The sequence below is a fragment of the Callorhinus ursinus genome, unplaced genomic scaffold (genome assembly GCF_003265705.2).
Source record: "Callorhinus ursinus isolate GAN/ISIS: 27379988/994484 unplaced genomic scaffold, GSC_fseal_2.0 scaffold18, whole genome shotgun sequence".
Taxonomy (NCBI): Eukaryota; Metazoa; Chordata; class Mammalia; order Carnivora; family Otariidae; genus Callorhinus; species Callorhinus ursinus.
The window spans coordinates 9,986,780-10,014,129 of record NW_027397080.1 but is presented as its reverse complement, the minus strand read 5'-3'; the positions used below and the strand labels follow the sequence as shown (position 1 = coordinate 10,014,129).

The window sequence follows — 27,350 nt, the reverse complement described above, 5'->3', positions numbered from 1 at the left end:
TAGAGAGCACGAGAGGGAAGAGGGTCAGAGGGAGAAGCAGACTTCCCGCAGAGCAGGGAGCCTGATGCGGGACTCGATCCCGGGACTCCAGGATCATGACCTGAGCCGAAGGCAGTTGCTTAACCAACTGAGCCACCCAGGTGCCCTCATTCTTTTTTTTATAGCTGAGTAATATTCCCTTGTATGGATATAGCACAGTTTGTTTATCCATTCATTCATTGGTGAACATTTGGGCTGTTTCCATCTTTTAGCTATTTTTTTTCTTTTTTAAGTAAGCTCCAGGCCCAGTGTGGGGCTTGTACTCACAACCCTGAGATCAAGAGTTGTGTGCTTTACCAACTGATCCAGCCCAGTGCCCCTATCATTTTAGCTATTTGAAATAGTGCTATTAGGAACATACATGTATTTATACTTTTTTGAGTACTTCTCTTCAGTTCTTTGGGGTACATACCTAGGAGTGGAATTGCAGTGGCCCATTGTTGATTTTGTACCATCAGTTCAAATGTTAACATAGGGAAAAAGGGTTTTTTTTGACAAATAATATTTTAATATGAAAATAGTTTTGTTTTTGTGGACCCCTCTAAAAGTATCCGGAGTATCCCCGGAGTTTTGTAGACCATATTTTGATATCCTCTGTCTTATAGATTACAAAGTTGGTCAGGTATGAATATGTGATTTCTCATCATCATTCTATTATCACTAGCACTAATTAATATAAGCTAGGTAATCCTTAAACTGTGCTATCATATGTGTTTATAATCCCTACTTTATAGATGAGGGAATCAACATTTGGGAGTATATATGACTTATCCGTCATTACATAATATAAGTCCTAGAACTAAATACCAAATTCAGGTTTTCTTATTTCAAGGCTGATGTCACTGCTGTTGCACCATCTAAAGGTAGATGAAATGGGAGAGGGTTACTTGAAGGAGTGCTTTAACTTATAAAAGTGTTTAATGGTGCCCTTGTTTTTCCTTTTAGAGACATTTTAAATCTAAAGGATGTGATCAGTGTCCAGCTAGAAGATAATACATCTAGCAAAAATTTTTGCAGCCAGTCTTGTCTTTCATCATATGAAGAAAAAAGAAAAGCATTTGTTACTATATGTACTAATAGCATTTTAACCAAGTGCAGCATGTGTCAGAAGACTACTGTTGTAAGTTGCAATTTTTTTTAACTTTTAGGGGTTCTGATTATTTTGCTTAAATATTAGAGTTTTTACTGAATTTTTTTGAATCCTAGATTCAGTATGAAGTTAAAATACCAGCATGTGAAACACTGTCTTTGTCGTAATGCCTGTTTTCAGTTTCACTCTGACAACCTCATCACGGTGTGTCTTGATAACTGTGGCTTACTATTAAACTGTCTCTAGTCTGTTTCATATGCTTCAGATGAAAGGACAGTCCCATTACTTTAATAGTTCGAGGAGAGGGGTGCCTGGGTGGCTCAGTCAGTTAAGCGTCTGACTCTTGATTTCAACTCATGTCATGAGATCGAGCCCCACATGAGGCTCTGTGCTCAGTGCACAGTCTGCTTGTCCCTCTCCTTCTGCTCCTCCCCCACCCCATGCACTCACGCACTCCCTCTCTCAAATAAATAAATAAAATCGTGAAAAAAAATAGTTCAAGGAATATTACAGCATATAAGCAGGTATGAATAAAGACCTGTTGCATAAAGAACCACTCCATTTGAATTTGACTGCATGGGACTCAAATGAAACATCTAAGATTGAGTTCCTTCCATTAGTTCGCTTGTGGATGGTTCCACTTTAGGAAAAGGGTAGGGATTAGCTTTTCCTACCATTGGGAATAGTTTCAGTTGGTAGGACAGTGAAAAAGATGAAATAAAAGACTTCTGACTGTTCCTCTTACATAACAATTCATGATAAATTCTGTTTGGAGATTTTCCTAAAGAATCTCAGGATGATCTGGCCTTGAAGAAAAGCCAAGCATATGAAAGCTTGTTTATAAACTGCAAATAAAGATAGCAGAAATAATAATAGCCTACTGGTCAGTAAGACTCAACCACAGAGTGTTTTTTTGTTTTTTTTTAAGATTTTATTTATTTGATGGAGAGAGAGACAGTGTAAGAGGGAACACAAGCAGGGGGAGTGGGAGAGGGAGAAGCGGGGCTCCATCCCAGGACCCTGGGATCATGACTTGAGCCAAAGGCAGACGCTTAACAACTGAGCCACGCAGGTGCCCCACACAGTGTTTTTAATTCTATGTTTTCTTATACCTAAGCAAGGTTAAAATGAATCAGGAATGTCACATGCTTTTCTGAATGCGAAATAATCCCCTATTTCTGGTAGGAGAGCCTTGGGTGGGAGGTTCTGAGAACAGAGAAGCTGGGTCCTGCTTTGGTGGACTAAATGAGATTAATGCAATTGGTGGTCTGAGCCCCTTTCATGAGGTAGGATTGAGGTTGTCTTGCTTGTTCAGATGATGCTTTGAGACCCAACTCTGTTTCCGTAAATTCTTCCTTAAAATCATGCAATTGAGGATAGAATTCTCAGCAAGTCTGAACAATTCAAATAGGTCATTTGTAAGTCACATCTTTTCTTTCTTTCTTTTTTTTTAAATTTTTTTAAGATTTATTTGAGAGAGAGGGAAAACGAGAGACAACACGAGTGGAGGGGGAGGGACAGAGAAAAGGGAGAAGCAGATTGTCTGCTGAGCAGGGAGCCCAATGTGGGGCTTGATCCCAGGGCTCTGGGATCATGACCTGAGCAGAAGGCAGACACTTAACCAACTGAGCCACCCAGGCACCCCAGGGCTTCTCAAAATATAAAAAGTCATACTAGTAAAGTGTAAAAGAATTTTCAAAGTTATACTCTTTTTTTGTTTCATTGTTCCTTTGCCAATATCCTGTTTTTCACGGAAGAAAATGTGTATTTTTTTTTTGAGAATTTATTTATTTGAGAGAGAGAATGGGGGAGCAGAGGGAGAAGCAGGCTCCCTGCTCAGCAGGGAGCCTGATGTGAGGCTCGATCCCAGGACCCTGGGATCATGACCTGAGCTGAAGGCAGACATTAACCGACTGAGCCACCCACCCACCCCTGTATAAGATATTTTCATTTGTCCTTGTACCTTATGCCCCAAAAAGCAGTTCTTTTTCACCATTGCCATAAGTCCAGGAATGATAGTTCCTGTTTCAGTAGAAACAATAGATGGTAAGCCTCACAGTTTATATCATTTACCTTTGCACACTTACTGCTTCCTGAATGCACTATATTCTATATATTTTACTGCTTGTATGCTACTTTCTTACAGTATGCTTGCAATTTTAACCATGAAGTTAGCCTAGAAAAACAGTCATTCCCACAGCCGTTTTCTGGCTCCTCCTTAGTACCAATAGAAGGCTTTTCCTGAGTTAATATTCAAAGTGGAATTGAGGAAAGATATAATTGTAAGACTTTATTTATCCAGTTAGCTTTGATTGCCTGGAATGATGAACATATTCTATGACCTCTTTCTTCATTGCTTGCATATGTATTACTGCTGCTACTAATATTATCTGATAAATAACACAAATAGTGATTTATTGGATTGATCTATTTCTTTCATTTTTGTCACTGTAATCTGTATTGACTTTTTTTTCTCTTGTTTGTTTTTAATTCAAGTTACTTAATGTATAGGGTATTGTTATTAGTTTCAGGGTAGAGTTTAGTGATTCATCAGTTGCATATAATACCCAGTGCTCATTATTTTTTTCTGGTTTTTAAGAAAGTATAAAAATGTGGGTTCATTATCATCACTTGCTATATTTTAACTAAGAGCCGTAATGATGAGTATATTTTTGTTTTGTTAACAATATATGTCATATACCAGGAATATGAATATTACTTTAATCTCTAAACAGAAACCAAGCAAAACACTTACATCTGTTCCTTGCAAATCATTGAAGCCCTCAGATGAAGTGATTGAGACCACCAATGACTTGGGGAAGACAGACCTTTTTTGTTCTATTAATTGTTTCTCTGCTTACAATAAAGCTAAGACAGAATCATCTACAGGTAATGTTTGTTTAGCAGTTATCAGAGGTTTAGAAACTATTGAAGAATATTACTGCTTTCCTTTAATTTATAACCTTGATTCATCTTGAAATTAAACTGACTTAAGAGTCAAAACAATGCAAAAATTCATTGCAAAAAAAATGTTTTCCAGGTGCGCCTGGCTGGCTCAGTCGGTAGATCATGTAACTCTTGATCTCAGGGTCATGAGTTCAAGCCCCACATTGCGTATGGAGCCTACATTTTAAAAAAAGTTTTCCAGTAGTTTTATATAAAAGGAAGCCTACTTCACAACCAGAGACTTATATTTATTTGTACAGATTGTTGTGTTAGAATATAGAATTTTGTACTTAGCTCTGCTTTGTAAAAACAAGGCTATTAGTTACATTTTTTACAGGAAATAGAACTAGTTGGAAATACTTGGAAGTTCACTAATAGAAAAACACAAGTCACCCAGGGCCAACTTTGTATTCCATCAAAGAGCCTCACATAGGACCACTGGTCCTATTTACATAGATAATAAAGTAAATGATGCCCCTGGGGCTTGTACATCATGTAAACTAGCTTATTATAGAAATCTTTGCAATACTAGCTTAGACACCAGTGTAGCTCCATTCATGTTGAGGGTTATGAATCTTTTTTTTTTTTTTTTAAGATTTTATTTATTTGACAGAGACACAGCGAGAGAGGGAACACAAGCAGGGGGAGTAGGAGAGGGAGAAGCTGGCTTCCCGCGGAGCAGGGAGCCCGATGCAGGGCTCAATCCCAGGACTCTGGGATCACGACCCGAGCCAAAAGCAGACGCTTAACGACTGAGCCACCCAGGCGCCCTGAGGGTTATGAATCTTGAAAGAGTTAGAAATGATACCCATTAGGGACGCCTGGCTACCTCAGTCGGTAGAGCGAGCGACTCTTAATCTTGGGGTTATGCGTTCGAGCCCCATGTTGGGTGTAGAGATTACTTTAAAAAAATAAAATATTTTTTAAAATGATGAAAGAAATGATAACCATTAGGAGATTCTTCTTCATGGGTAATTTCATGTAAAGATTTGCTTGAAATTTCAAGCAAATGGTATAAAAGAACTGAGAAATTGTATGCAAAGGTAAAATATGTTAAAAAATGGAAAAAGGAAATTATCAGTTTGTTATTAATGCGTTATCCTAAAGAACCTGGCTATCCCTAAGCCGTACTCCAGTATCCAGCAATAATACCTAAAGCTATTAGTTGTTTTTTTTTTTTAAGATTTTATTCACTTATTTGACAGAGAGAGAGTATATACAAGCAGGGGGAACAGCAGAGGCAGAGGGAGAAGCAGGCTCCCCACCGAGCAGGGAGCCAGATGCGGGGGTCAGTCCCAGGACCCCAGGATCATGACTCAAGCCGAAGGCAGACGCTTAACCCACTGAGCCACACAGGTGCCCCAAGCTATTAGATTTTTGCATTGTTTGTTGAAACACTTGTTATTAAACAGTGCTTTCTGATTGATTCTGCTTGGTTTTTGAGAAATCTTTTTATTTTTTTTCAGTAAATGTTTCCGTGGTACACGATGCCTCAACGGATCTCTTTTCTCCAAAGAAAGATACAACTCCAGTTATAAGCAATATAGTGTCATTGGCAGATACTCATGTTTCCCTACCCATCATGAACTCTGATGTCTTACAAGGTAAAATTGATATAAAGTTACCTGACATATACACTGTTTTCCCATCCTTGATGAATCTGTCTATATTCTAAGGTTGTTTTTGTTGTCTGATATGAAATAAGCAATTGTAGTTTATGATGCTATTTTATAGCATATATTTTATTGCATATAAGATCTTGAATTGATGATACTCTTTTATTTTAGCAGATACAGTTTCTTCAATAACAGCAAATGTCATTGTAGATGTAAGTTTTGTCCTTAATATTTTTGACACTGTCTTTTCTTTTTTAAGCATATTTTGTGCATATATATATGTGTGTGTGTGTGTGTGTGTGTGTGTCCATATATATATATGAGCATATTCATTCCTGTTTTCATCCAAGAGCTCAGAAAAGTTTAGCAAGAGACATCTTTTGGTATTCACATTCAATTGCCCAAATCTCAGGTTTGACTTGAAATTATTCATAAGAATATTTAAACAGAAGTATTATTAGTTGTAGTTTTTCCTCTGGATTCTTTATTACTTTTTTCAGTATTCTAGGTCATGTGAGCAAAAATTATTTTTATTACAATTACATACCAAAAGATTCTTTGAACATCTAATGCTGAATCTAGATTACAACTTTATATTATAAATAATTGTTAATGTTTCCCCCTAGTGGAGCTCATATTGCAACTCACCCATTCATTTTATTGTGTTATTAGAATAGATGTGTTTGATATTTTAATTATTTGAAAACTGTTCAAACAAATGCTTTTCTCTTTTTCTCCCAAACATTTCTAAGAGTTTACCCAGTGAATCAAGTAGTGGTGTTGCTACTGGTAGTGTTGAACAGCCAAGCCTTTCACCATCTTCATCAATACCCAGTCAGCATATGGTTGAGTCCAGTGTAGAAGTACAAAAAGATCAAGTGTCAAACCAAGATGCTACATACAATAGGAAATCTGTGAAAATAAGTGATGGACTATGTCACCCAAAATTTACATCCAGAGTACAAAAAGTTAAGTCACGAAGCATTAAAAAATCTTGGTGTTCAAATTTCCAGCATTTGAAAAACAGTATTAAAAAGGAAGTGACATTCTGTTATTCATGCCAGTTGTTCTGCCAAAAAAATTTTAGTTTTGGAGGAGAATCATTTGCAGCCCAAGGAATTTCTAATTGGAAAAAGACTCTAGAAAAATTCAGAAAGCATGAAAAAAGTGAAATGCATTTGAAGTCATTGCAGTTTTGGAGGGAATACCAGTTTTCTGATGAAGTCATCAGTGATAATTTATCTATTCATTCAAAACAGATTGAAGGAAATAAAAAGTACCTAAAGCTTATAATTGAAAATATTTTATTTCTTGGGAAGCAGTGTTTACCATTAAGAGGAAATGACCAATCGATTTCATCTGTGAATAAAGGCAATTTTTTAGAACTGTTAGAAATCAGAGCAAAAGATAAAGGAGAAGAAATATTTCGATTTATGAGTTCACAAGTTGACTTCTATAATAGTACACAAATTCAAAATGATATTATTGAAATAATAAAGACTGAAATGCTGCAAGATATTGTGAATGAAATCAATGCCTCCTCAGCTTTTTCAATAATATGTGATGAGACAACTGATAGTGCCACTAAAGAACAGCTTTCAGTTTGTGTAAGATACCCACAAAAAATGTCAAAGGCTGTCTTAATTAAAGAAAGATTCTTGGGTTTCGTAGATATTGAAGAGATGACTGGGACTAACTTACATAGGACTATCAAAACTTACCTGCAGCAAATTGGAGTTGATCTGAAGAAGATATGTGGCCAGGCCTATGATAGTACTACTAATTTGAGGGGAAAATTTAGTAAAATTGCAGCAGAATTCAAGAAAGAAGAGCCAAGAGCTTTGTACATACATTGTTATGCACATTTTTTGGATTTATCAGTAATTAGGTTTTGTAAAGAAGTGAAAGAACTCCGAAGTGCTCTAAATACTCTCAACTCTTTGTTCAACACTATTCATATGTCTGGGGAAATGTCTGCAAATTTTCAAAACATTTGTAAGCTAAGTCAAAACAAAACATGCAAGAAACATATATCACAATCATGTTGGACAGTCCATGATCATATATTACTGTCTGTGATTGAGGGCCTTCCAGAGATTATTGAAACATTGGAAGTTGTATCAAGCCATTCTTCAAACACAAGTTTGGCTGATGAATTGAGTGATTTGTTAATATTGGTTTCCAAATTTGAATTTATCTTTTGTTTGAAATTTCTTTATCGAGTGTTAAGTGTTACAGGAATTCTTTCCAAAGAGCTTCAAAGTGAAACCATAGATATTTTTTCGTTGTCTTCAAAAATAGAAGCAATTTTGGAATGTTTATCATCTGAAAGAAATGATGCCTATTTCAAAACTATCTGGGATGGAGCAGAAGAAATATGTCAAAAAATAACCAGTAAAGGTTTTGAAGTTGAAAGACCTTCTTTTCAGAAAAGAAGAAAAATTCAGAAAACAGATCTTGGCAATTCAGATAGTATGTTTTTTCCTACTTCAACAGAAGAACAATATAAAATTAATATTTATTACCAAGGATTGGATACTATATTAAATAATTTAAAATTATGTTTTTCAGAGTTTGATTATTGTAAAATGAAGCAAATTTCAGAACTATTATTTAAATGGAATGAACCATTAAATGAAACAACAGCCAAACATGTCCAAGAATTTTATAAACTTGATGCAGATATCATCCCAGAACTTAGATTTTATCGGCAATATGCAAAGCTCAATTTTGTCATAGATTATGATTATATCAACTTCATTAATCTTGGCTGTTTGTTTATTCAGCATGGTCTTCACAATAATATTCCTTGCATATCAAAGTTATTATATATTGCTTTGTCTTGGCCAGTTACTTCAAGTGCTGAAAATTCATTTTCTATACTGCCCCGTCTTAAAACATATTTATGTCATACCCTGGGACAAGAGAAGCTTAGCAGCCTAGCCCTAATGGCTGTTGAGCAGGAATTGGTAAATAAACTGATGGAACCTGAAAGACTCAATGGAATTGTGGAAAAGTTTATCCATCAGATGAAAGAAACATAACACTTGCTAATTTGAATTTACCTAAAAATTTTGTATTTCTGCTGGAATGTTTGTTTTTTATTTCAAAATTTTATCTCCTAAGAAAAAAAATTTTTTTCATCAGAACATGTAACATTCACTTGATTGAAAATTCAAAAAAAATGGACTGAAAAGAGATAAGTCTCCTTCCCCATTTTAGTACCCAATTCCTCTTCCCTGTAGTGTTATCTGTTTCTCAAATATCCTCCTGGAGATATTTTTCACAGATAATACTCTGCAGTGCATACCGTTCTTCAACTTGTCCACTTAACGTATTTTTGAGATTGTCCTATGTCAGTACATAGTTTCTTTTTTTTTTTTTACAACTGCATAAAATTTCATTGTATGAATGTACCATAATATATTTGAGCAGTACCTAACAATAAACATTTCAATTCTTTCTAGTATTTTGCTATTATAAATAATCCTGCATTTAATAACCTCGTACAGGGGCCTGGGTGGCTCAGTCGGTTAAGCGTCTGCCTTCAGCTTGGGCCATGATCCCAGGGTCCTGGGATCGAGCCCCACATTGGGCTCCCTGCTCGGTGTGGTGGCGGGGGAAGACTGTTTCTCCCTTCCCCTCTGCCTGCTGTTCCCCCTGCTTGTGCTGTCTCTCTCTCAAATAAATAAAATCTTTAAAAAATAATAACCTTGTACATAGGTCATATTGCACGATTGAGTTACTGTAAGATAGAATTTTTAAATTAGAATTACTAGGTCAGAAGATTTATGCATTTTTATTCTTGATAGATACTGGCAAATTGCTTTCTATAAAGATTATGCCCATTTACAGTCCCACCACCCATGTGTGAGATTGCCTATTTCCTTGAATCTTTATAAACAGTGTTCTGAAACATTTTGATCTTTGCCAGTCTGGTATCAATCCCAGTGGAATTTTGTATTTTCACTTAAGAATAAGGTTGGGTAGGGGGCCCCTGGGTGGCTCAGTCAGTTAAGTGTCTGCCTTCAACTCAGGTCATGATTCCAGGGTCCTGGGATCAAGTCCTGCATCAGGCTTCTTGCTTAGCAGGGAGCCTGCTTCTCCCTCTGCCTGCCGCTCCCCCTGCTTGTGCGCGTGCTCTCTCTCTCTTTCTGACAAATGAATAAATAAAATCTTTAAAAATAATAATAATGTTGGGTTATCTACTTGAACTATTAGTATTTCCTTTTCCTGTGAACTGTCACATTTAAACATGACTATGGTTTTGGTTGACACAAATAGATGGTGCAAAAATAGATGATGCAATATGAATTCTTAATCTACTTTATGAGAATATGACTAACCCAAAAAGAAGAGACTCTTTTTCTATCATTATACTTTAGAAAGGTTCAGGTGATAAAGGAAAATCTGTCCCTCAGAGACTTGTAAGAATTTAGTGGTAGATGTATCTGGGCCCAGAATTTTGTTTGTTTTAGGAATGTTTCTCTTCCACTTCTCCCTTTCTGTTTCTTTCTCCTCAATTCTTAATTGTAATTTTTCTAGAAAGAGCATCCATTTTATTTAGGCTTTTTTGAAAACGTATTTATGTAAAGGTATAGAAAGTATTTTTTTATAATTTTTTCTGTATACTATTTCTCAACAATTTCTTTATACATGCTTTCTTGCTTGATTAGCCAACTGGTGGTTTATTTACTTGTTTTTCGTACATATTCTTAGATTTATTTATCAATCCTACTTTTTAAAAATATTATCGTTGATTTTAACATAAAAAATACAAAGAGCACACCAAGTAACATTTAATCCTATTAAATCCTAGTATTTTACTATGCTCCATATTTTTATTTCAGAAATATTACAGAGCAAGATGAAGCTCCCTTGAAATCTTTTACTGATAGCATTCCTTTTATTTTCCCCAAAAGCAATGATTATTTGTTGTGCTTCTTTCCATGCATGTTTAATTTTATACTTAAAAGATAGCCTTCTTTCATATTTATAAACTTTATATAAAACTCTTAAGTTGCATTGTACATACCTTTCAGTAATTTTTTTTTCACTCAATGTTGTTTTTGAAATTTATACATGGATTTCTAGTTCATTTATTTTAGCTGCTGAATAATACCCCATTGTATGAATATACATGTTCATTCTTTCTCTATATAAAAGGACATTTTATACTCTTTGATTTTGCACTTTTATAATACTCCAATGAACATTTGTATATGTGGTACGCATTTGCACATTCAACAAATACTTTTAAGCAAGTACTATATACTAGACACTATTCTAACTGTGGAGACCCCACAGAGAATAAAATAAGGCCCTGACTCACAGTGAAATTTAGCTTTCTAATGTGATCCAAGATAGATACTGGAAGAGGCTGCTCACCAGTTCTTTATGTAGATAGATGATAATACAGAAAAGAATATAGGCTGCACTAGGATAAAAGATGAAACTTTGGAAGCTGTGGCCAATAAAGGCCTTTCCCAACCACCAATCCCTGATATACCGGTTGGGAAGGTCTGTTGTAGGGTATTTACCTAGAAGTAGACTTGATGGTTAAAGGGTATGTTCATCTTCCACTTTAATTAAACCTCGGTTTAATTAATTTTTTCTTTCCCACCATTATCTGAGTGTCTCTATTGTTCCACACATCCTTACCAACATTTGGTATTATCATTTTACTCTTTTTTTTTTTTTAAATTCATTGATTTCTGCTTTACCTTTTTTAAAAGAGGAAAACCAGGGGCACCTGGGTGGCTCAGTCGTTAAGCATCTGCCTTCAGTTTAGGTCATGATCCCGGAGTCCTGGGATTGAGCCCCGCATTGGGTTCCCTGCTCTGCGGAAAGCCTGCTTCTCCCTCTCCCACTCCCCCAGCTTGTGTTCCTGCTCTCTCTCTGTCAAATAAAATCTTATTTAAAAAAATATTTAAAAAATAAAATAGAAGGCAGTTAATCACTAGTATTGGATGCTTCTTGCATGCATGAAAAGAATGAATCTTTTCAATTTTGTAATGAAAGTGCTTAGTGCTATGAACTGTCCTCTGAAGTCACCTTTGTCTACCATGTGTTTTTCTCATTTTCATTATTTTCTAGCTGTTTGCAATTGTAGTTTCTGTATTGTCATGGAACCAGGAATTAATTTCAAGAGGTTGGGGTTTTTTTTCTTTTTAAATATTCAAATATTTGGTTTTTACTTTTTTCTTCCCCTATAAAGTCAGTAACATAAGTCCTAGACCTGAAAAAGAAAACTACAGTAATTAAAACGGCTATCTTGGTGAATACCTACTATGTAATGTAGTACTTTGTTCAGTGCTTTACATAATGATATTTCATTTAGATCTCTCAACACCTATCCTTTTACACAGGAAACAAAGACACAAAGGTTATGGATCACAGAGTAAATGGTGAATGTAGGATTTGTGTCCAGGCAGTGTGACTCCAAAGCCCCTGCTCTCAATCACCGTGCTCTACTAACTCTTATACAAACTGTCATCAGAAATCTTCCCAAATAAAAGATTAACTACCAGAAGGGCATTAAAGAATAGAAGATCACAGAAACATCAGTATAGTTTTTTAATTTCCCCAAATCCATTGAAGCAGAAATCCATGCACAACATCTACAACAAATCTTGGTGACAATGTTTCCTCATGGTCCCAAAATAAGATTAGGTAGTGACAAACTCAAAGGCAATCCATAAGACCTGAATGGTATTGACTATCTGTTTAGAAAGCCATGGGGGAGGGGCGCCTGGGTGGCTCAGTCGTTAAGCGTCTGCCTTCGGCTCAGGTCCTGATCCCAGGATCCTGGGATCGAGCCCCGCGTCGGGCTCCCTGCTCCGCGGGAAGCCTGCTTCTCCCTCTCCCACTCCCCCTGCTTGTGTTCCCTCTCTCGCTGTGTCTCTCTCTGTCAAATACATAAATAAAATCTTAAAAAAAAAAAAAAGAAAAAGCCATGGAGGAAAAGCAGTGGGACATCTGATACCCTTTGAGAATTAAGAAATCCCCCAAATAAACAGGTTTCCACTAGAAAGCATGGCAGGCATTTAGGAAACAGTAACCCAAAAAGAAGGTCCCTACAGATGTCAGTTAGCTGGTAAATTGAGGAGACCGTGCTAAGTTCTGAAGATGTTGGAGTAGTCTAGGTCCTTAAGAACTCTTTGTGTGTGTGTTTTTGTTTTTGGTCCTTATGAACTTTTGAAACTAACAAATACAAGCTTTATTTCCAAACAGCTCAATTAAGGAGAAACTGTTGGCTGTAAACAACAAATTTATCAGGACAAGAATAGTAGGGACAGAGGAAAGACAATGTACAGATTGAAATGGGAGAGACTCAGAGGAAGCAGAATCTCAGTATGAGGTCATTTTGTGAAAATGGCCAGCAAAGTTATTTTTGTCCTTTTTACCTCCCTAAAAGTACAGGAAAATGTATTTCACATAGAAGTGAACAACAGAATCGTAGAATTTAATACAAAAATAGAGAACAGAGTTATCCTTATAAAACCTAAAAATTAAGTTTTAATCCAAGCTATAAGAATTTAAGAAAACTATGAAAGCTATAAACGAATTAGAAAAGCTCAGATAAGTGGATGAAAGATTTTAAAAGATCAGTGACAATTCAGCAAAGCATTAGAAACTAAAGGGAAAAAAAATCACTTTAAAACTGAAAACTCAGGTGCCTGGGTGGCTCATTTGGTTAAGTGTCTGATTTGATTTTGGCTCAGGGTTGTGAGTTCAGGCCCTGTGCTGGGCTCCACTGTGGGCATGGAGCCTACTTAAAAAAAAAGAAAAAACTAGAAGGGACTCCAAAGTCAATAAGACACGATTGAAAATCCCTAAGAAAAAGAATGGAAAGGAAGAAAATGTTTTCCATCAAAACAAGAGACTTTAGGGCGCCTGGGTGGCTCAGTCGTTAAGCATCTGCCTTCAGCTCAGGTCACGATCCCAGGGTCCTGGGATCGAGTCCTGCATTGGACTCCCTGCTCAGCAGGGAGACTGCTTCTCTCTCCGCCTTTGCCTCTCCTCCCTGCTCATGCTCTCTCTCTCTCTCTCAAAGAAATAAATAAAATCTTAAAAAAAAAGACTTTAAAAGGATTCAAGAGAAAGTTATCAAATATAGAAGACTTGATATCCATATAAAAGGAATCTTCAAAGAAGAAATTGAGCCAATGGAAAAGAATATTAAAATACAGTAATCCAAAGCAATTGAAAAGAACAAATACTAAAAACTATATGCCAGTTATTTAGATTTTGTCTCAGCTCCACACCCACCATTCTGTCTCTGTTTTGTGATGATAAAGCTGGACATCCACAGCAGTTCTCTAGCTGGATCTTTGTTAGCCTCTACCAATAGGGGACACTAGAGGACAGCTGTGAGCCTGAGGGAGAAAGAATTTGTTCCTGCTTCCTGGGCTTTATGTCTGCTTGTGGCTGTGAGCATCATTCCAGCACTGCTACATCATCCTGGAAGCACCACCTCCTTCCCTAGCAGGAACTCATTCCAGTTGCAATTTTCACAACACTTACAGAACCACTTTAATATTGCCCCTCCTGTGAGACACCAGCAACCCCTCTTCAGGGATCTGGGTCTTAGGCCCAAGCTCAAACCAGCACCAGCATCCTTCCTCAGATGTCTGACTCAGCTCCATGAGGTCCCTCTAAATTTTACCTCCTAACTCCTTTATTTTGTTCTCTCATCCCCAAGAATCTAAGCTGCTACTTCTATGACATTTTGGTGTTTTCTTTTTATTCTTTTAGTAACCTACTTAGCTCTATACTTAATTTGTTCTCATATTCCATCTGCTCAAATAACTAATACGGCTTCTGTGTCCTTACTGGACCCTGGCCAATACACTGTAATTCAAGGGAGCTTGCCTGAAATTAGGAAGACTTTATGTATTGGGGCCCATGGGTGGCTCAGTCTTGGTTTCAGCTCAGGATCATGGGATCAAGCCCCGAGTTGGGCTCTGTGCTCAGTGGGGAGTCAGCTTGAGATTCTCTCTCTCTCTCTCTCTCCCCCCCTCTGCCCCTCCTCCCACTCCCGTGCTCGCTTGCTCTCTCTCAAATAAATCTCTTTTTTACAGATTTTATTTATTTATTTATTTGATAGAGCACAAGCAGTGGGAGTGGCTGGCCGAGGGAGAAGCAGGCTCCCCGCAGAGCAGGGGGAGTCTGATGTGGGACTCGATCCCAGGACCCCGGGATCATGACCTGAGCCAAAGGCAGTTGCTTAACCAACTGAGCCACCCAGGTGCCCCTCAAATAAATCTTTAAAGAAAAGAAAGAAAGGCTATGTATTGAAAAGATAAACTGTGTGCCTAAGAATGTGACCCAGAATGGTCATGGCCAAAAATACTTTAATGTTTTTTTTTTAAGATTTTATTTATTTGAGAGAGAGAGAATGAGAGATAGAGAGCACGAGAGGGAAGAGGGTCAGAGGGAGAAGCAGACTCCCTGCTGAGCAGGGAGCCCAATGTGGGACTCGATCCTGGGACTCCAGGATCATGACCTGAGCCGAAGGCAGTTGCTTAACCAACTGAGCCACCCAGGCGCCCAATACTTTAATGTTTAAAGAAAAAAATTCCTTTGAGAATCCAGGCCAAAAAGCCAAGACATTTATAAGGGAAGATAAATCTGATTATTTTCATAGTTTTTCATAATGACATTCTATGCCAGAATACAATGAAGTAACAAACTTACTCAGGATTTTATATCCAAAGAAATTGACTTTTTTAAAATTTTTTTATTTTTTAGATTTATTTTTTAAGATTGATTTATTTGAGAGAGAGAGAGAACATGAGGGGGGGAGGATCAGAGGGAGAAGCAGACTCCCTGCTGAGCAGGGAGCCCTATGTGGGACTCCATCACGGGACTCCAGATCATGACCTGAGTCAAAGGCAGTCGCTTAACCAACTGAGCCATCCAGTTGCCCTATTTTTTAGATTTATTTATTTATTTATTTGAGAGAGAGAGCACACAAGCAGGGGGAGTAGCAGGCAGAGGGAGGAGCAGGCTCCCCGTTGAGCAAGGAGCCCGATGAGGTACTCCATCCCAGGACCCTGGGATCATGACCTGAGCCGAAGGCAGATGCTTAACCAACTAAGCCACCTAGGTGCCCCGAAATTGATTTTTTTTTTTAATTTTTATTTGAGAGGGAAAGGGAAATCATGAGCAGGAAGAGGGAGAGAAGCAGACTCTCCACTGAGCAGGGAGCCCAATGCAGGGCTCAGTCCCAGGACCCTGGGATCATGACCTGAGCCAAAGGCAGACGCTTAACTGATTGAGCCACCCAGGCGCCCCACAAAATTGACTTTCAAGTATAAAAGCCACAGGCAAACTATCGTCAATATGCAAACTCATGGAACCTTGTTTCCATGATCCCTGGACCTAAGGAATCTACTAGAGAATGTGGTTCAGATAACTAGATTGATTAGAGGGGCATTAACATGAGGGGTGATAGTTTTACAAGTATCAAGAAGGAATGATAAAATTAGAATATCACTTGAATTAATAGATCTAGGCAGTGATCATCCATGGCTGCTACTATCATTAAAGAAAGCCAGGCATTATATACTTCCCAATGGACATCAGCACCAGCTGAGCAGTGCATCCCCTCAGAGGTCTGAATTTCAATTCCGCAGGATTCTTCCAGGCTTTTAAGGATTAATAATTCCAACCTCTTCTCTCCACCACCACCCCCAAGTGCTAGCAGTTAGAGGTGGTGGAAGCTACCAGGAATTGCTGCTTCTATAACACCTTAGTGCTCTCTTTGTGCCTTCTTAGCTCAATGATTCAAATAACTCATGTGGTTTCAGTCTCCTGGTCAATAGAGAACCACCCATGAAGTAATCTTGCCAAAATAATTCAATCTTTAATTTCATCAAGACCCTAGATTTAATACTCTGGTTTCTCTTCAGGTTGAATGAATCTTTTGCCTTAAAAAATAACTAACTAACTAACCAACTAAATAAATAAATAAAACCTAGATCTAACTGCTCATTTCTGGAAAGACAAGGGGTCAGAGAAACATTTTATTTATTTTTTTTAAAGATTTTATTTATTTATTTGAGAGAGAGAGAGAATGAGAGAGAAAGCACATGAGATGGGGGGAGGGTCAGAGGGAGAAGCCAACTCCCTGCCAAGCAGGGAGCCTGATGCGGAACTCGATCCCGGGACTCCAGGATCATGACCTGAGCCAAAGGCAGTCGCTTAACCAACTGAGCCACCCAGGTGCCCTCAGAGAAACATTTTAAACATCACTGGGAATTAACCAGCAAAACCCAAATCCTGGGAGACTGTACAGAATAAACAATAGTTTAACAAAAACTGACAAGGAAAAAGCAAGATATGACAAGATTCTATAGCTTTTTAAAAGAGAAATAGGAGTCCAGCGCCTGGGTGGCTCAGTTGGTTAAGTGACTGCTTTCGGCTCAGGTCATGATCCTAGGGTCCTGGGATCGAGTCCCACATCGGGCTCCCTGCTAGGCGGGGAGCCTGCTTCTCTCTCTGCCTCTGCCTTTCTCTCTCTCTCTCTCTCTCTCTCTGACTCTCATGAATAAATAAATAAAACATTTAAAAAAATAAAAAATAAAAAAATATTAGAAAACTTATTAATGAAAGACAACAAAATAATATATCAAGTTAAGAAAATAATATCAATAAATACTATAAAATTGTTTATAAGGCATTAACATTTGTACCTGATTTTATTTTTTTATTTTTTTAAGTAGGCTCCACACCCAGCATGGAGCCCAGTGTGGGACTTGAACTCAAGACCCTGAGATCAAGACCTGAGCTGAGGTCAAGAGTCAGACATTTAACCGACTGAACCACCCAGATGCCCCTTGTACCTTTTAAAACATAGGTAAAATTAGAATAAAAAATTATTTCTTTAACAAAATATAGGTAATATTAGTATTAATATATGGATAGACCTAGCCAATAATTAAAATATTAGGAGCACTGCTCCCAAAAATATCAGAAATCTACCAACTATCAATCTTATGTAACATTTTTAAATTAGACTATATTTAAGTAATTGTAGATTCTAATTAAGTTATAGGAAATAATAGAGATCACATGTTATCTTTCACCCAGTTTTCCCCTATGGTAACATCTTGCATAACTATAATACAGTATCACAATGGGAAATCAAACATTGACACAATCTATCTTATTTAGGTGTACCAGTTTTACATGTACTTGTGTGAATGCAGTATTATCATGTATAGATTCTTGTAGTCACCACTATAATCAAGATACAAAACAGTTCGATCAATACAACAATCTCGTATGACACTTTTATAAATACATCCACCTTCCACTCTCCCTTTTCTTCTCCCTAACCATTGACAACTACTAACCTATTAACCATCTCTATAATTTTGTCATTTCAAGAATGATTGTAATCATACAGTATGTAGCCTTTGGGGTTGGCTTTTTTCATTTGGCATAATACCCTTAAAATCTGTCCAAGTTTGTTCCTATTTATCCCTGAGTAGTAGTATTAATGTACCACAGTTTGTTTAATAGTCCACGCATTGAAGGACATTTGGATTTTTTCCTGTTTTGGATTACTAGAAATAAAGCCTCTAAGAACATTTGTATACATGTTTTCGTGTGAGCATAAGTTTTTTTTTTTTTGGAAGTTTAATAAGTCACATGATTTATTTATGGGATTTCTACCTCAGGTTGTGGTTTAAAAGACGTTATATATGTATGATATGAAGAGAATGATGTACAATCAATATGAATCTTGTTAAATCTTTCTTCCATGGACTTTCTCCATCTTCCTGCTTAGCAATAAAAGGCATTTTTAGGTTTATGTAAACATTTTTTACAATTGCCCTCTTAACAAAAAATTAGTCTATAAATAGCACTAGGCATTTAGTAATAATTCATAGGCCAGTAAGTTCAATTGTGCAGTTGTGAAATGTAATGTGAAGGACTTTGAAACCTTAAGACTGGGTGATCTGCAGTGTTTCCAAGATGTCTTTGACTGCTTTAAGAGAGTATTTGGTTTCCTTCTTACTTCAACCTGCAAACTGATTAGCTCTGTTTATTTGACTAGCTGCCCAACTTGCATATTTCATGTTGTCTTTTTTTGTTTTTGCACTTGCTTTTGGATTAGAAGAAATATGACCTGCTGACATGTAAACCCCAAAACTCTCATATGTATGTTGTTCAGTTTCAGTGCCTGTGCAAAATACTTTCTTGAAAACTTTGAACTTTTCAAGTCCACCTTGGGTATATTTAACTTCAGCATACTGCTGACAGTGTAAGTGGTTGTGTGGATTGGTCATCATTAGCTCCTCTAAACAAAAGGTTGCTTTAGGTAGTCATGTTCATTGATATAAAGTTCTGCAAGTTCATACCAGGGTTCCTGGTCCCCAAAAAATTGTTCCAAATACTCATTCAGTTCCCAAATGACCTCCACATTTTTTCCCTGGGCTTTTCAAATGGCGACCTTACGCTTTCTTACAGCAGTGTTAGTTGGATCTTCTTGTCAAATTCTATCATATATTTGTATAGCATCATTGTATCTTTCCATGGCTTCAAATCTCATGCCAGTTGGTCTCTGGACTCTGTGACTGCCAGGGAACTGTCTTCTCAACTCCTGAAGACAAAACAATGCCAAGTCATCTCGACCATAGTCAAGGGCTGCAATCATCACTGGCTCATATATGATCCAAATACCATCTCCAAGCTTAGAAGCATATTCATTAATTAATTCCTCTCTAACTTCCATAATTTGCTGTTTCGTGAGTTTTCTTCTATTTTCTCATTTTATCTTGCATTTCTTCCCAAGTGACATCATAGAGCTCTGAGACCTTCGACATCGTCTCAGAACCTGGAGGCAGGGAATAAGTTTTCATTTTTCTAGTCTAAATGGCCAAGAGTACAATTGCTGTGTTGTATGGTAATTATACGATTGGTTTTATAAGAAACTGCCAAACTTGGGGCACCTGGGTGGCTCAGTTGGTTAAGTGTCTGCCTTCAGCCCAGGTCATGATCTCAGGTTCTGGGATCAAGCCTCGTATCAGGCTCCCTGCTTAGCAGGGAGTCTGCTTCTCCCTCTACCCATCCTCTCTGCTCATGATCTCTCTTATGCTCTCTCTCTCTCTCAAATAAATAAATAAAATTTTTAAAAATAAATTCAATAAAAATAAAAAAAGAAACTGCCAAACTTTTCCAGAGTGACTATACCATTTTATAGTCCCACTAGCAATGTATGAGTGATCCAGTTTCTCTGCATCCTCAGCAGCATTTGGTGTTGTCACAACTTTGTTTTTAGCTATTCTGGTAGATGTGTAATTCTATCTCGTTTAATTTGCATATCCCTGAGGGTAATGATATTGAAAACATTTGCATGTGGATATTTGTCATCTGTATATTTTCTTTGATGAAATGTCTGTTCATTCTCTTGCCTGTTTTCAAATATGATTGTTTTTATTGTAGAACTTTGAGAATTCTTTATATATGCTACATATTCATCCTTAATTTTTCCATTTATGGATTGTGCTTTTGGTGTCACAACTAAGTGCTCTTTACCAGGCCATAGATCCCAAAGATTTTCTCCTATGTTTTTGTTTTTAAAGGTTTTATACTTTTACATTTTACATTTAAGTTTGTGAAATATTTTGAGATAACATTTGTATTTAGGTCAGAATTCTTTTTTTTTTTCCCTTATGGATATCCAATTGCTCCAGCATCATTTTTTGAAAGGCTAGCCTTCCTCCATTGAACTTCTTTTACATCTTTGTCAAAAAAAAATCAGTTAGGCACAGGCACTCAGCAAACTAGAAATAGAAGGGAACTTCCTTAACATGACAAAAAGCATTTATTAAAAAAACAAAACAAAACCACAAGCACACACACAGGTAATATTACACTCAATGGAAAGCTTAAAAACTTTCCCCTTAAGTTCAGAAACAAGGTAAAAATGTCCGCTTTCACCACTGCTACTCAAGATTGTACTAGGAGTCCTAGACAAAGCAATTAGGCAAGGGATGGGGGGAGGAAGGAAGGAAAATGAAAGGGAAGGAAAGAGAGGGAGAGGGACAGAGGGAGGAAGGGATGGAGAGAGAGAAAAATCCATTTTGTGTTTGAGAAATTGTAGATGGTACCGTTTTTCATTTTGGTTTCTACATTTTCATTGTTCATATGAAGAAATACTATTGGGTTTTGTGTATTTATTTTATATCCGGCAAACTTGCTGAACTCACTTTGTTCTAGGAGGTTTTCTTGGTAAAAGTCTCTGAGATTTTCTACATAGACCTTGTCATCTGCAAATAAGGACAATTTATTCATTTCTAACTGGTATGCTTTTCTTTCCTTTTCAATCTATTCTGGAGATATAAACTTTTAAAATACTAGATAATATTATCAAATAAGAGCAGAAAAATATTTATTGAGCATACCTAATATGTGCCAGATAGCTACTGGGAATATATCCTTGAACAGAATAAAATCCCACCTCACATGGAGCTTGCATTCTAGTGGGTGGTGATAAACCATAACTAAGCAAATAGGTCAAATATATACTGACTTTGAAAGTGTTAATGTGTAGAAAAGAGAAAGATTTACTGGAGTCATCTTTGAGAGGAGAGGGGATCTAGTTCACAAATGGAGGAGTTGGCCATAGCTAGAAATATGGACAGTTCATCCGTTGTAGTGGAAGAAAAGGAATATACAGGTACAGATGTAGGTAGGTCAGGAGATATGACTGTAGAAGCTTGTGGAACTTCTTTTCTGAGTGCTTCTGTTTTCTCAGTGAAATAGGAAGCAAGGTTATCTGCTGAAAATGAAGACAAAAGAAAAGGCACTAGACATTTGAAGAAAGAGGATATGACATGAAATAGATTTTAATGGATTAAAGAAAAAGTATGTGATTGCTGGGCAGCAAAGAGGGATCCCTAGAGATTAACAAACAGAATTTAAAGAGAGCAGTCAATATGTATGGATTAGATGGAGAGTTGGACTTGAGATGATTTTGATTTTTGCCAAATGAATTCAATTAATCAAAAGTGGGGCAGAGGAATTAGGATATTTGCAATTCCAACTTACAATTATCAATATTAAGTACCATTTTATTTATTTATTTTTTAAGATTTAATTACTCATTTCAGAGAGAGCATGCAAGAGTGCTCTGGTTGGGGGAGGGGCAGGAGAGGGAGAGAGAATCTCATGCAGACTCCCCACTGAGCAGGAAGCCCGACGTGGGCCTCGATCTCAGGACCCCAAGATCATGACCTGAGCTGAATTCAAGAATCAGCCACTTAACCGACTGAGTCTCCCAGGCGCCCTTTAAGTACCATTTTATTGAGTGCTTACCATCTACTGGGAACATTAAAAAGGAGAAAGATAAAAAGTAAGTTTTTTATTTACATGACCTCATCCATTCTTACATTATTTCTAGGAAATGGTGTTGACTCTTGATTGTACTCCCTGTTTACACAGATCAGGTTTTCTAGGAAGACGGGAAGGGAAGTGAATAAGCTGGAAATGGTTTTCTAGATTATTTTAAATATAAATGGTTTAAAGTCTCCAACAAAAAGACAGAGACTGGCAGAATGGCTTTTTCTTTTTAATACATTTTTTAAAAAGACTTATTTATTTATTTTTGAGAAAGAGAGCACAAGTGGGAGGGGGAGGGAGAGAGGAAGAGAGAATCCCAAGCAGACTCTGTTCTGAGCATGGAGCCAACATGGGGCTCAATCTCACGATCCTGAGATCACAACCTGAGCTGAAACCAGGAGTTAGATGCTTAACCAACTGTGGAACACTGGTGCCCCAGAATGGCTTTTTTTTCCCTAAGATTTTATTTATTTATTTATTTGAGAGAGAGGGAGCAAAGGGAAGAGCAGAGGGAGAGAGACAAGCAGACTCCACACTGAGCACAGAGCCCGATGTGGGGCTCAATCCCATGACTTTGAGACCATGACCTGAGCCAAAATCAAGAGTTGGATGCTTAACTGACTGAGCCACCTGGGCACCCTGGCAGAATGGCTTTTTTAAAAATATGCAACAATATGCTGTCTAAAAAAGCTTATTAGATTCAAAGACACAGGTTGAAAGTAGAAAAATGGAAAAATATATTCTATGCAAATAGCAAAAAAAGAGAACAGTAGTGGCTATACAATATCAGACAGAATAGAGTTTAAATGAAAAAGTTTACAAGAGGGGCACCTGGCTGGCTTAGTCAGTAGAGCATGTGACTCTTGATCTAGTGGGTCATGAGTTCAAGCCCTACATTGGGTGTAGAGCTTCACTTTAAAAAAATAATAATAATTAAAATTAAAAATTCTTAAATTTAAAAAAAGAAAGGTTACAAGAGACAAGTACATATATTAATGGAAATGTCAAATACAGGAAGCAGATAATAACAACTGTAAACATTTATGCACATAATGACAACATAAAAATACTTATGAAGCAAAAATTGACAAAATTAAAGGGAGAAATGGTTCTACAATAACAGATGGGAACTTCAATATCCTAATGGATCTCCATAATGAATATAACAACCACACAGAAGATAAGAAATAGAGGATTTGATCAACACAATAAGAACTATATTTAATAGACATATACAGAACACTTTACCCAACAAAAAAATACACATTTTTCTCAAGTACATGTTTTCCAGAACAGACCATGTGTTAGGTCACAATTAAGACTCAGCTTATTTGGGGCACCTGGGTGGCTCAGTCGGTTAAGCATTTGCCTTTGGTTCAGGTCATGATCCCAGGGTCCTGGGATCAAGTCCCACACTGGGTTCTCTGTTCAGTGGGGAGCCTGCTTCTCCCTCGGCCTGCCACTCCCCCTGCTTGTGCTCTCTCTCTCTCTGATAAATAAATAAAATCTTTTTTAAAAAAATTTAAAAAAGGTATCTTCTCTGACCACAATGAGATGAAGTTAGAAATCAGTAACAGGGGGAACCTGGGTGGCTCAGTCGGTTAAGTGTCTGACTTGATTTCAGCCCAGGTCATGATTTCAGGGTTGTGAGATTGAGCCCTACGTTGGGCTCCACACTGTGTGAAGCCTGCTTAAGACTTCTCTTTCTCTCTTTCTCCCTCTCCCTCTGCTCTCTCTCCCCCTCTTAAAAAGAAAAAAAGTCAATAACAGGGAAAACTGGAACATGCATAAAACTACAACAATCAAAACAGCATGGTACTAGCATAAAGACAGACATATAGAAGAATGAGCTAGAACAGAGAGGCTTATTTTTCGTAAAATAAGCCTTCACATTTATGATCAAATGATTTGCAACAAGATTCCCAAAACCATTCAAAGGGAAAAAATAGTCTTTTCTTTAAATGGTACTGGGAAAACTGAATATACACATACAAAAGAATGAAGCTGGACTCTTACCTAATATTACAAATAAAAATTAACATAAAATGGATCAGACCTACAGGTAAGACCTAAAACTATAAAACTTAGAAGAAAACATAGGGCACAGCTTCATGACATTGGATTTGGCAATGACTTCTTGGATATGACCCCAAATGCATAGGCAAAAAAAGAAATAGAGGGGCTCTTGGCTGTCAGTAGAGCATGCAACCCTTGATCTTGGGGCCATGAGTTCAAACCCCACACTGAGTGTAAAGATTACTTAAAAAATAAAATATTAAAAAAAACAAATAGACAAATTTAATGAAAATTTTAAAATCTTGTGCATCAAAAGACTTCAACAGGATAAAATGGCAACTCACAGAGAATATTTGCAATTAATATATATAATAAGAGATTAATATTAGAATATAGAGAACTCCTAAAATGACAACAAAAAAGAGATTCAAGAATGGTCAAAGGTTTTGAATAGACATTTTTCCAAAGAAGATAAATAAATAGCTGATAAACACATCGAAAGATGCTCAATACCACCAATCATTAAGGAAATGAACATCAAAACTGCAATAATGGGGCGCCTGCCTGGCTCAGTCAGTAGAGCATGTGACTCTTGATCTCCAGGTTATGAGTTCAAGCCCCACGTTGTGTGTAGAGCCTACTTAGAAAGAAAGAAAGAAAGAAAGAAAGAAAGAAAGAAAGAAAGAAAGAAAGAAAGAAAGAAAGAAAGAGAGAGAGAAAGAAAGAAAAGAAAGAAAGAAAAGAAAGGAGGGAGGAAGGAAGGAAAGAAAACTGCAGTGAAACTACCTCACACCCATTAGGATGTCTATTGAAAAAATAAAAAAAAAAGGAGAAATTAACAAGTGTTGGCAAGGATATGTAGAAACTGGAATCTTTATGCACTGTTGGTGGGAATGTGAAATGGTATGTCCTCTATGGAAATGGTATGGTTGTTCCTCAAAAAGTTAAAAGTAGAATTTCTATATGGTCCAGGAATTCCAGGAATTCTTCTGTATGCACACAGAAGAACTAAAAGCAGGGTCTTGAAGAGGTACCTTTAAACTCATGTTTATAGCTAAAACATGGAAGCACCAAAGTGTCCATCAATAGATGAATAGATTAGCAAAATGTGGTGTACATATACAATGAAATAGTATTAACCTTAGAGGGAGGAAATTCTGACACATGCTACAACATAGATAAAACTTGAGGACATTGTGCTAAGTGAAATAAGCTGGTCACTAAAAAACAAATATTGTATGATTCCATTTATGTGAGGTACTCAGTCAGAGTAGTCATATAATTATAGAGACAGAAAGTGGAATGGTAGTTAAAGGGGCTGGGAAAGTAGGGAATGGGGAGTTACTGTTTAATGGGTAGTATCAGTTTTGACTTGAAAAGAGATGGATGCTGGTGATGGTTGCACAACAATATGAAGGCCATAAAACTACTGAACTATACATTTAAAAATGGTTAGGATAAGGGCACCTGAGTAGCTCAGTTGGGGGAGCATGCAACTCCTGATCTTGGGGTCATGAGTTCAAGCCCCACGTTGTGTGTGGAGCCTACTTTAAAAAAAAAAAGTTAACATAATAGATTTTATGTTATGTGTGTTTTACCACAATAAAAAGATTGGGAAAAATTGGGGAGAAAGAGGGAGTTGGACAATAGAAAGCCTATAGCCAACAAAAAATAATAATAACCTGATAAATATATCAGATTAAGCAATTGTCCTGAAAAGCAAGAGGAAGCATAAAGAAATGGAAGTAATGAAAGAAAGTTGAGATATGAAGAATAGAAGTAGAAATAACCTGTGTATAAAATGTATTCCAGAAAGGGGGGGGGAATAATTTTCCAAAACAGCACTACAATCAAGCAGTTCTTTTCTAAAAAATAGTATTACATGTGTAATATATACCTGTATGCACAGAAAGAGAGCACTCATGATAAAGTAAATGGAGTAAAATGTTATCAATAGTTGACACCGAGTAAATGATGACATATGGATGTTCTTTGTATTATTCTTATTCCAACTTTTTGTAAGGTTCAAATTAAGTACAGATTTTTTAAAAACATTTTAAATTTCCCAGATTAGAGAAAGGGATATATAAATGCTAAAAAGGGTTAATTAAAAATGCCTAACAAGATAGACTTTAGGGACACCTAGGTGGCTCAGTCGGTTAAGCATCTGCCTTCGGCTCAGGTCTTGATCCCAGGGTCCTGGGATCGAGTCCTGCATTGGGCTCCCTGCTCGGTGGGAAGCCTGCTTCTGCCTTTGCCTGCCACTCCGCCTGCTTGTGCTTGCTCTCTCTCTCTCTCTGACAAATAAATAAAATCTTAAAAAAAAAAAAGACTTTAAAAGTCTTTCCCACATCTACTACAAGACTGAAGACTCTTCAATCAGACTATCAACATTCCAGAAAGTGTCAACATTACTCTGAAAGGACGCACAGTTATTGTGCAGGTCCCCAGAAGAATCCTATGGAGGGACTTCAATCACATCAATGTAGAATTCAATCTCCTTGGAAAGAAAAAGAAGAAACTCTGACAAATTCTGGGGAAATACGAACTGTCTGCTATTCCCATGATCTTCATTAACAGAACATGATCCAAGGGTATCACACTGAGCTTCCATTACAAAATCAGATTGTGTATTCCTATCTCCCTATTAAGCTTATTATTCAGGAGAACCAGTCTTTTCTTGAAATCTGAGATTTCTTGGGCAAAAAATACACCCGCAGGTGTCATATGAGGCCAGGTGTTCCTTGTTCAGTATCTCCAGCCCAGAAAGATGACTTAATTCTTGAAGGAAAGGACACGGAACTTCTATCAAATTCAGCTGCTTTGATTCAGCAAGCCACAACAGTTGAAAACAAGGATGTCAGAAAATTGTTTTATGGTACCTATGTCTCTGAAAAAAGAACAGTTCAGTAGTTAGCTATAGAAACAACATGATGCCAAAAGATTCCTAAGACCTATTTTGATAGGTAAAATTTGGGACCTTCCATTACAAAACACTTAGATCCTACAATATACACATACTTTAAATACACAAAAATCAACTCAAAATGGATTTAAGACTTGAAAGTAAAACCTGAAGTGATAAAACTCCTTGAAGAAAACATAGGTGGTAAGCTCCTTGACATTGGTCTTGGCAATTATTTTTTTTTTATTTGACACCAAAAGAAAGGGCAATAAAATACAACAGACATGATGAGATGTCTCATAATGACAAAAAATGAGAAGTGAGGTGTAGAATGAAAATGTCTAACATAATCTAACCAAAGTCTCAAAAAGGGAAAAATCAG

General features: G+C 37.0%; 1 protein-coding gene and 1 pseudogene across 12 annotated transcripts in view; one reads left to right on the top strand and one right to left on the bottom strand.

Moving 5' to 3' along the window:
- The window catches only part of ZMYM1 (zinc finger MYM-type containing 1), a 33,269-nt gene extending 14,754 nt beyond the window's left edge, over positions 1–18,515 (top strand). For 4 of the 12 annotated variants that reach the window (XM_073902936.1, XM_025856743.2, XM_073902937.1 and 1 more), the window contains 5 exons: positions 985–1,159; positions 3,865–4,018; positions 5,542–5,679; positions 5,863–5,903; positions 6,444–10,322. In XM_073902936.1, the coding sequence (XP_073759037.1) occupies positions 1,139–1,159; positions 3,865–4,018; positions 5,542–5,679; positions 5,863–5,903; positions 6,444–8,735 (2,646 nt within the window). In that variant the 5' untranslated portion in view covers positions 985–1,138 and the 3' untranslated portion in view covers positions 8,736–10,322. Of the gene's footprint in view, positions 1–984; positions 1,160–3,864; positions 4,019–5,541; positions 5,680–5,862; positions 5,904–6,443; positions 10,323–17,417 lie in introns of those variants that run through there. The other 8 variants (XM_073902940.1, XM_073902939.1, XM_025856741.2 and 5 more) reach the window with 8 other exon arrangements.
- LOC112812240 (ER membrane protein complex subunit 2 pseudogene) lies at positions 18,489–19,529 on the bottom strand (annotated as a pseudogene).
- Positions 19,530–27,350: the final 7,821 nt, after the last annotated feature.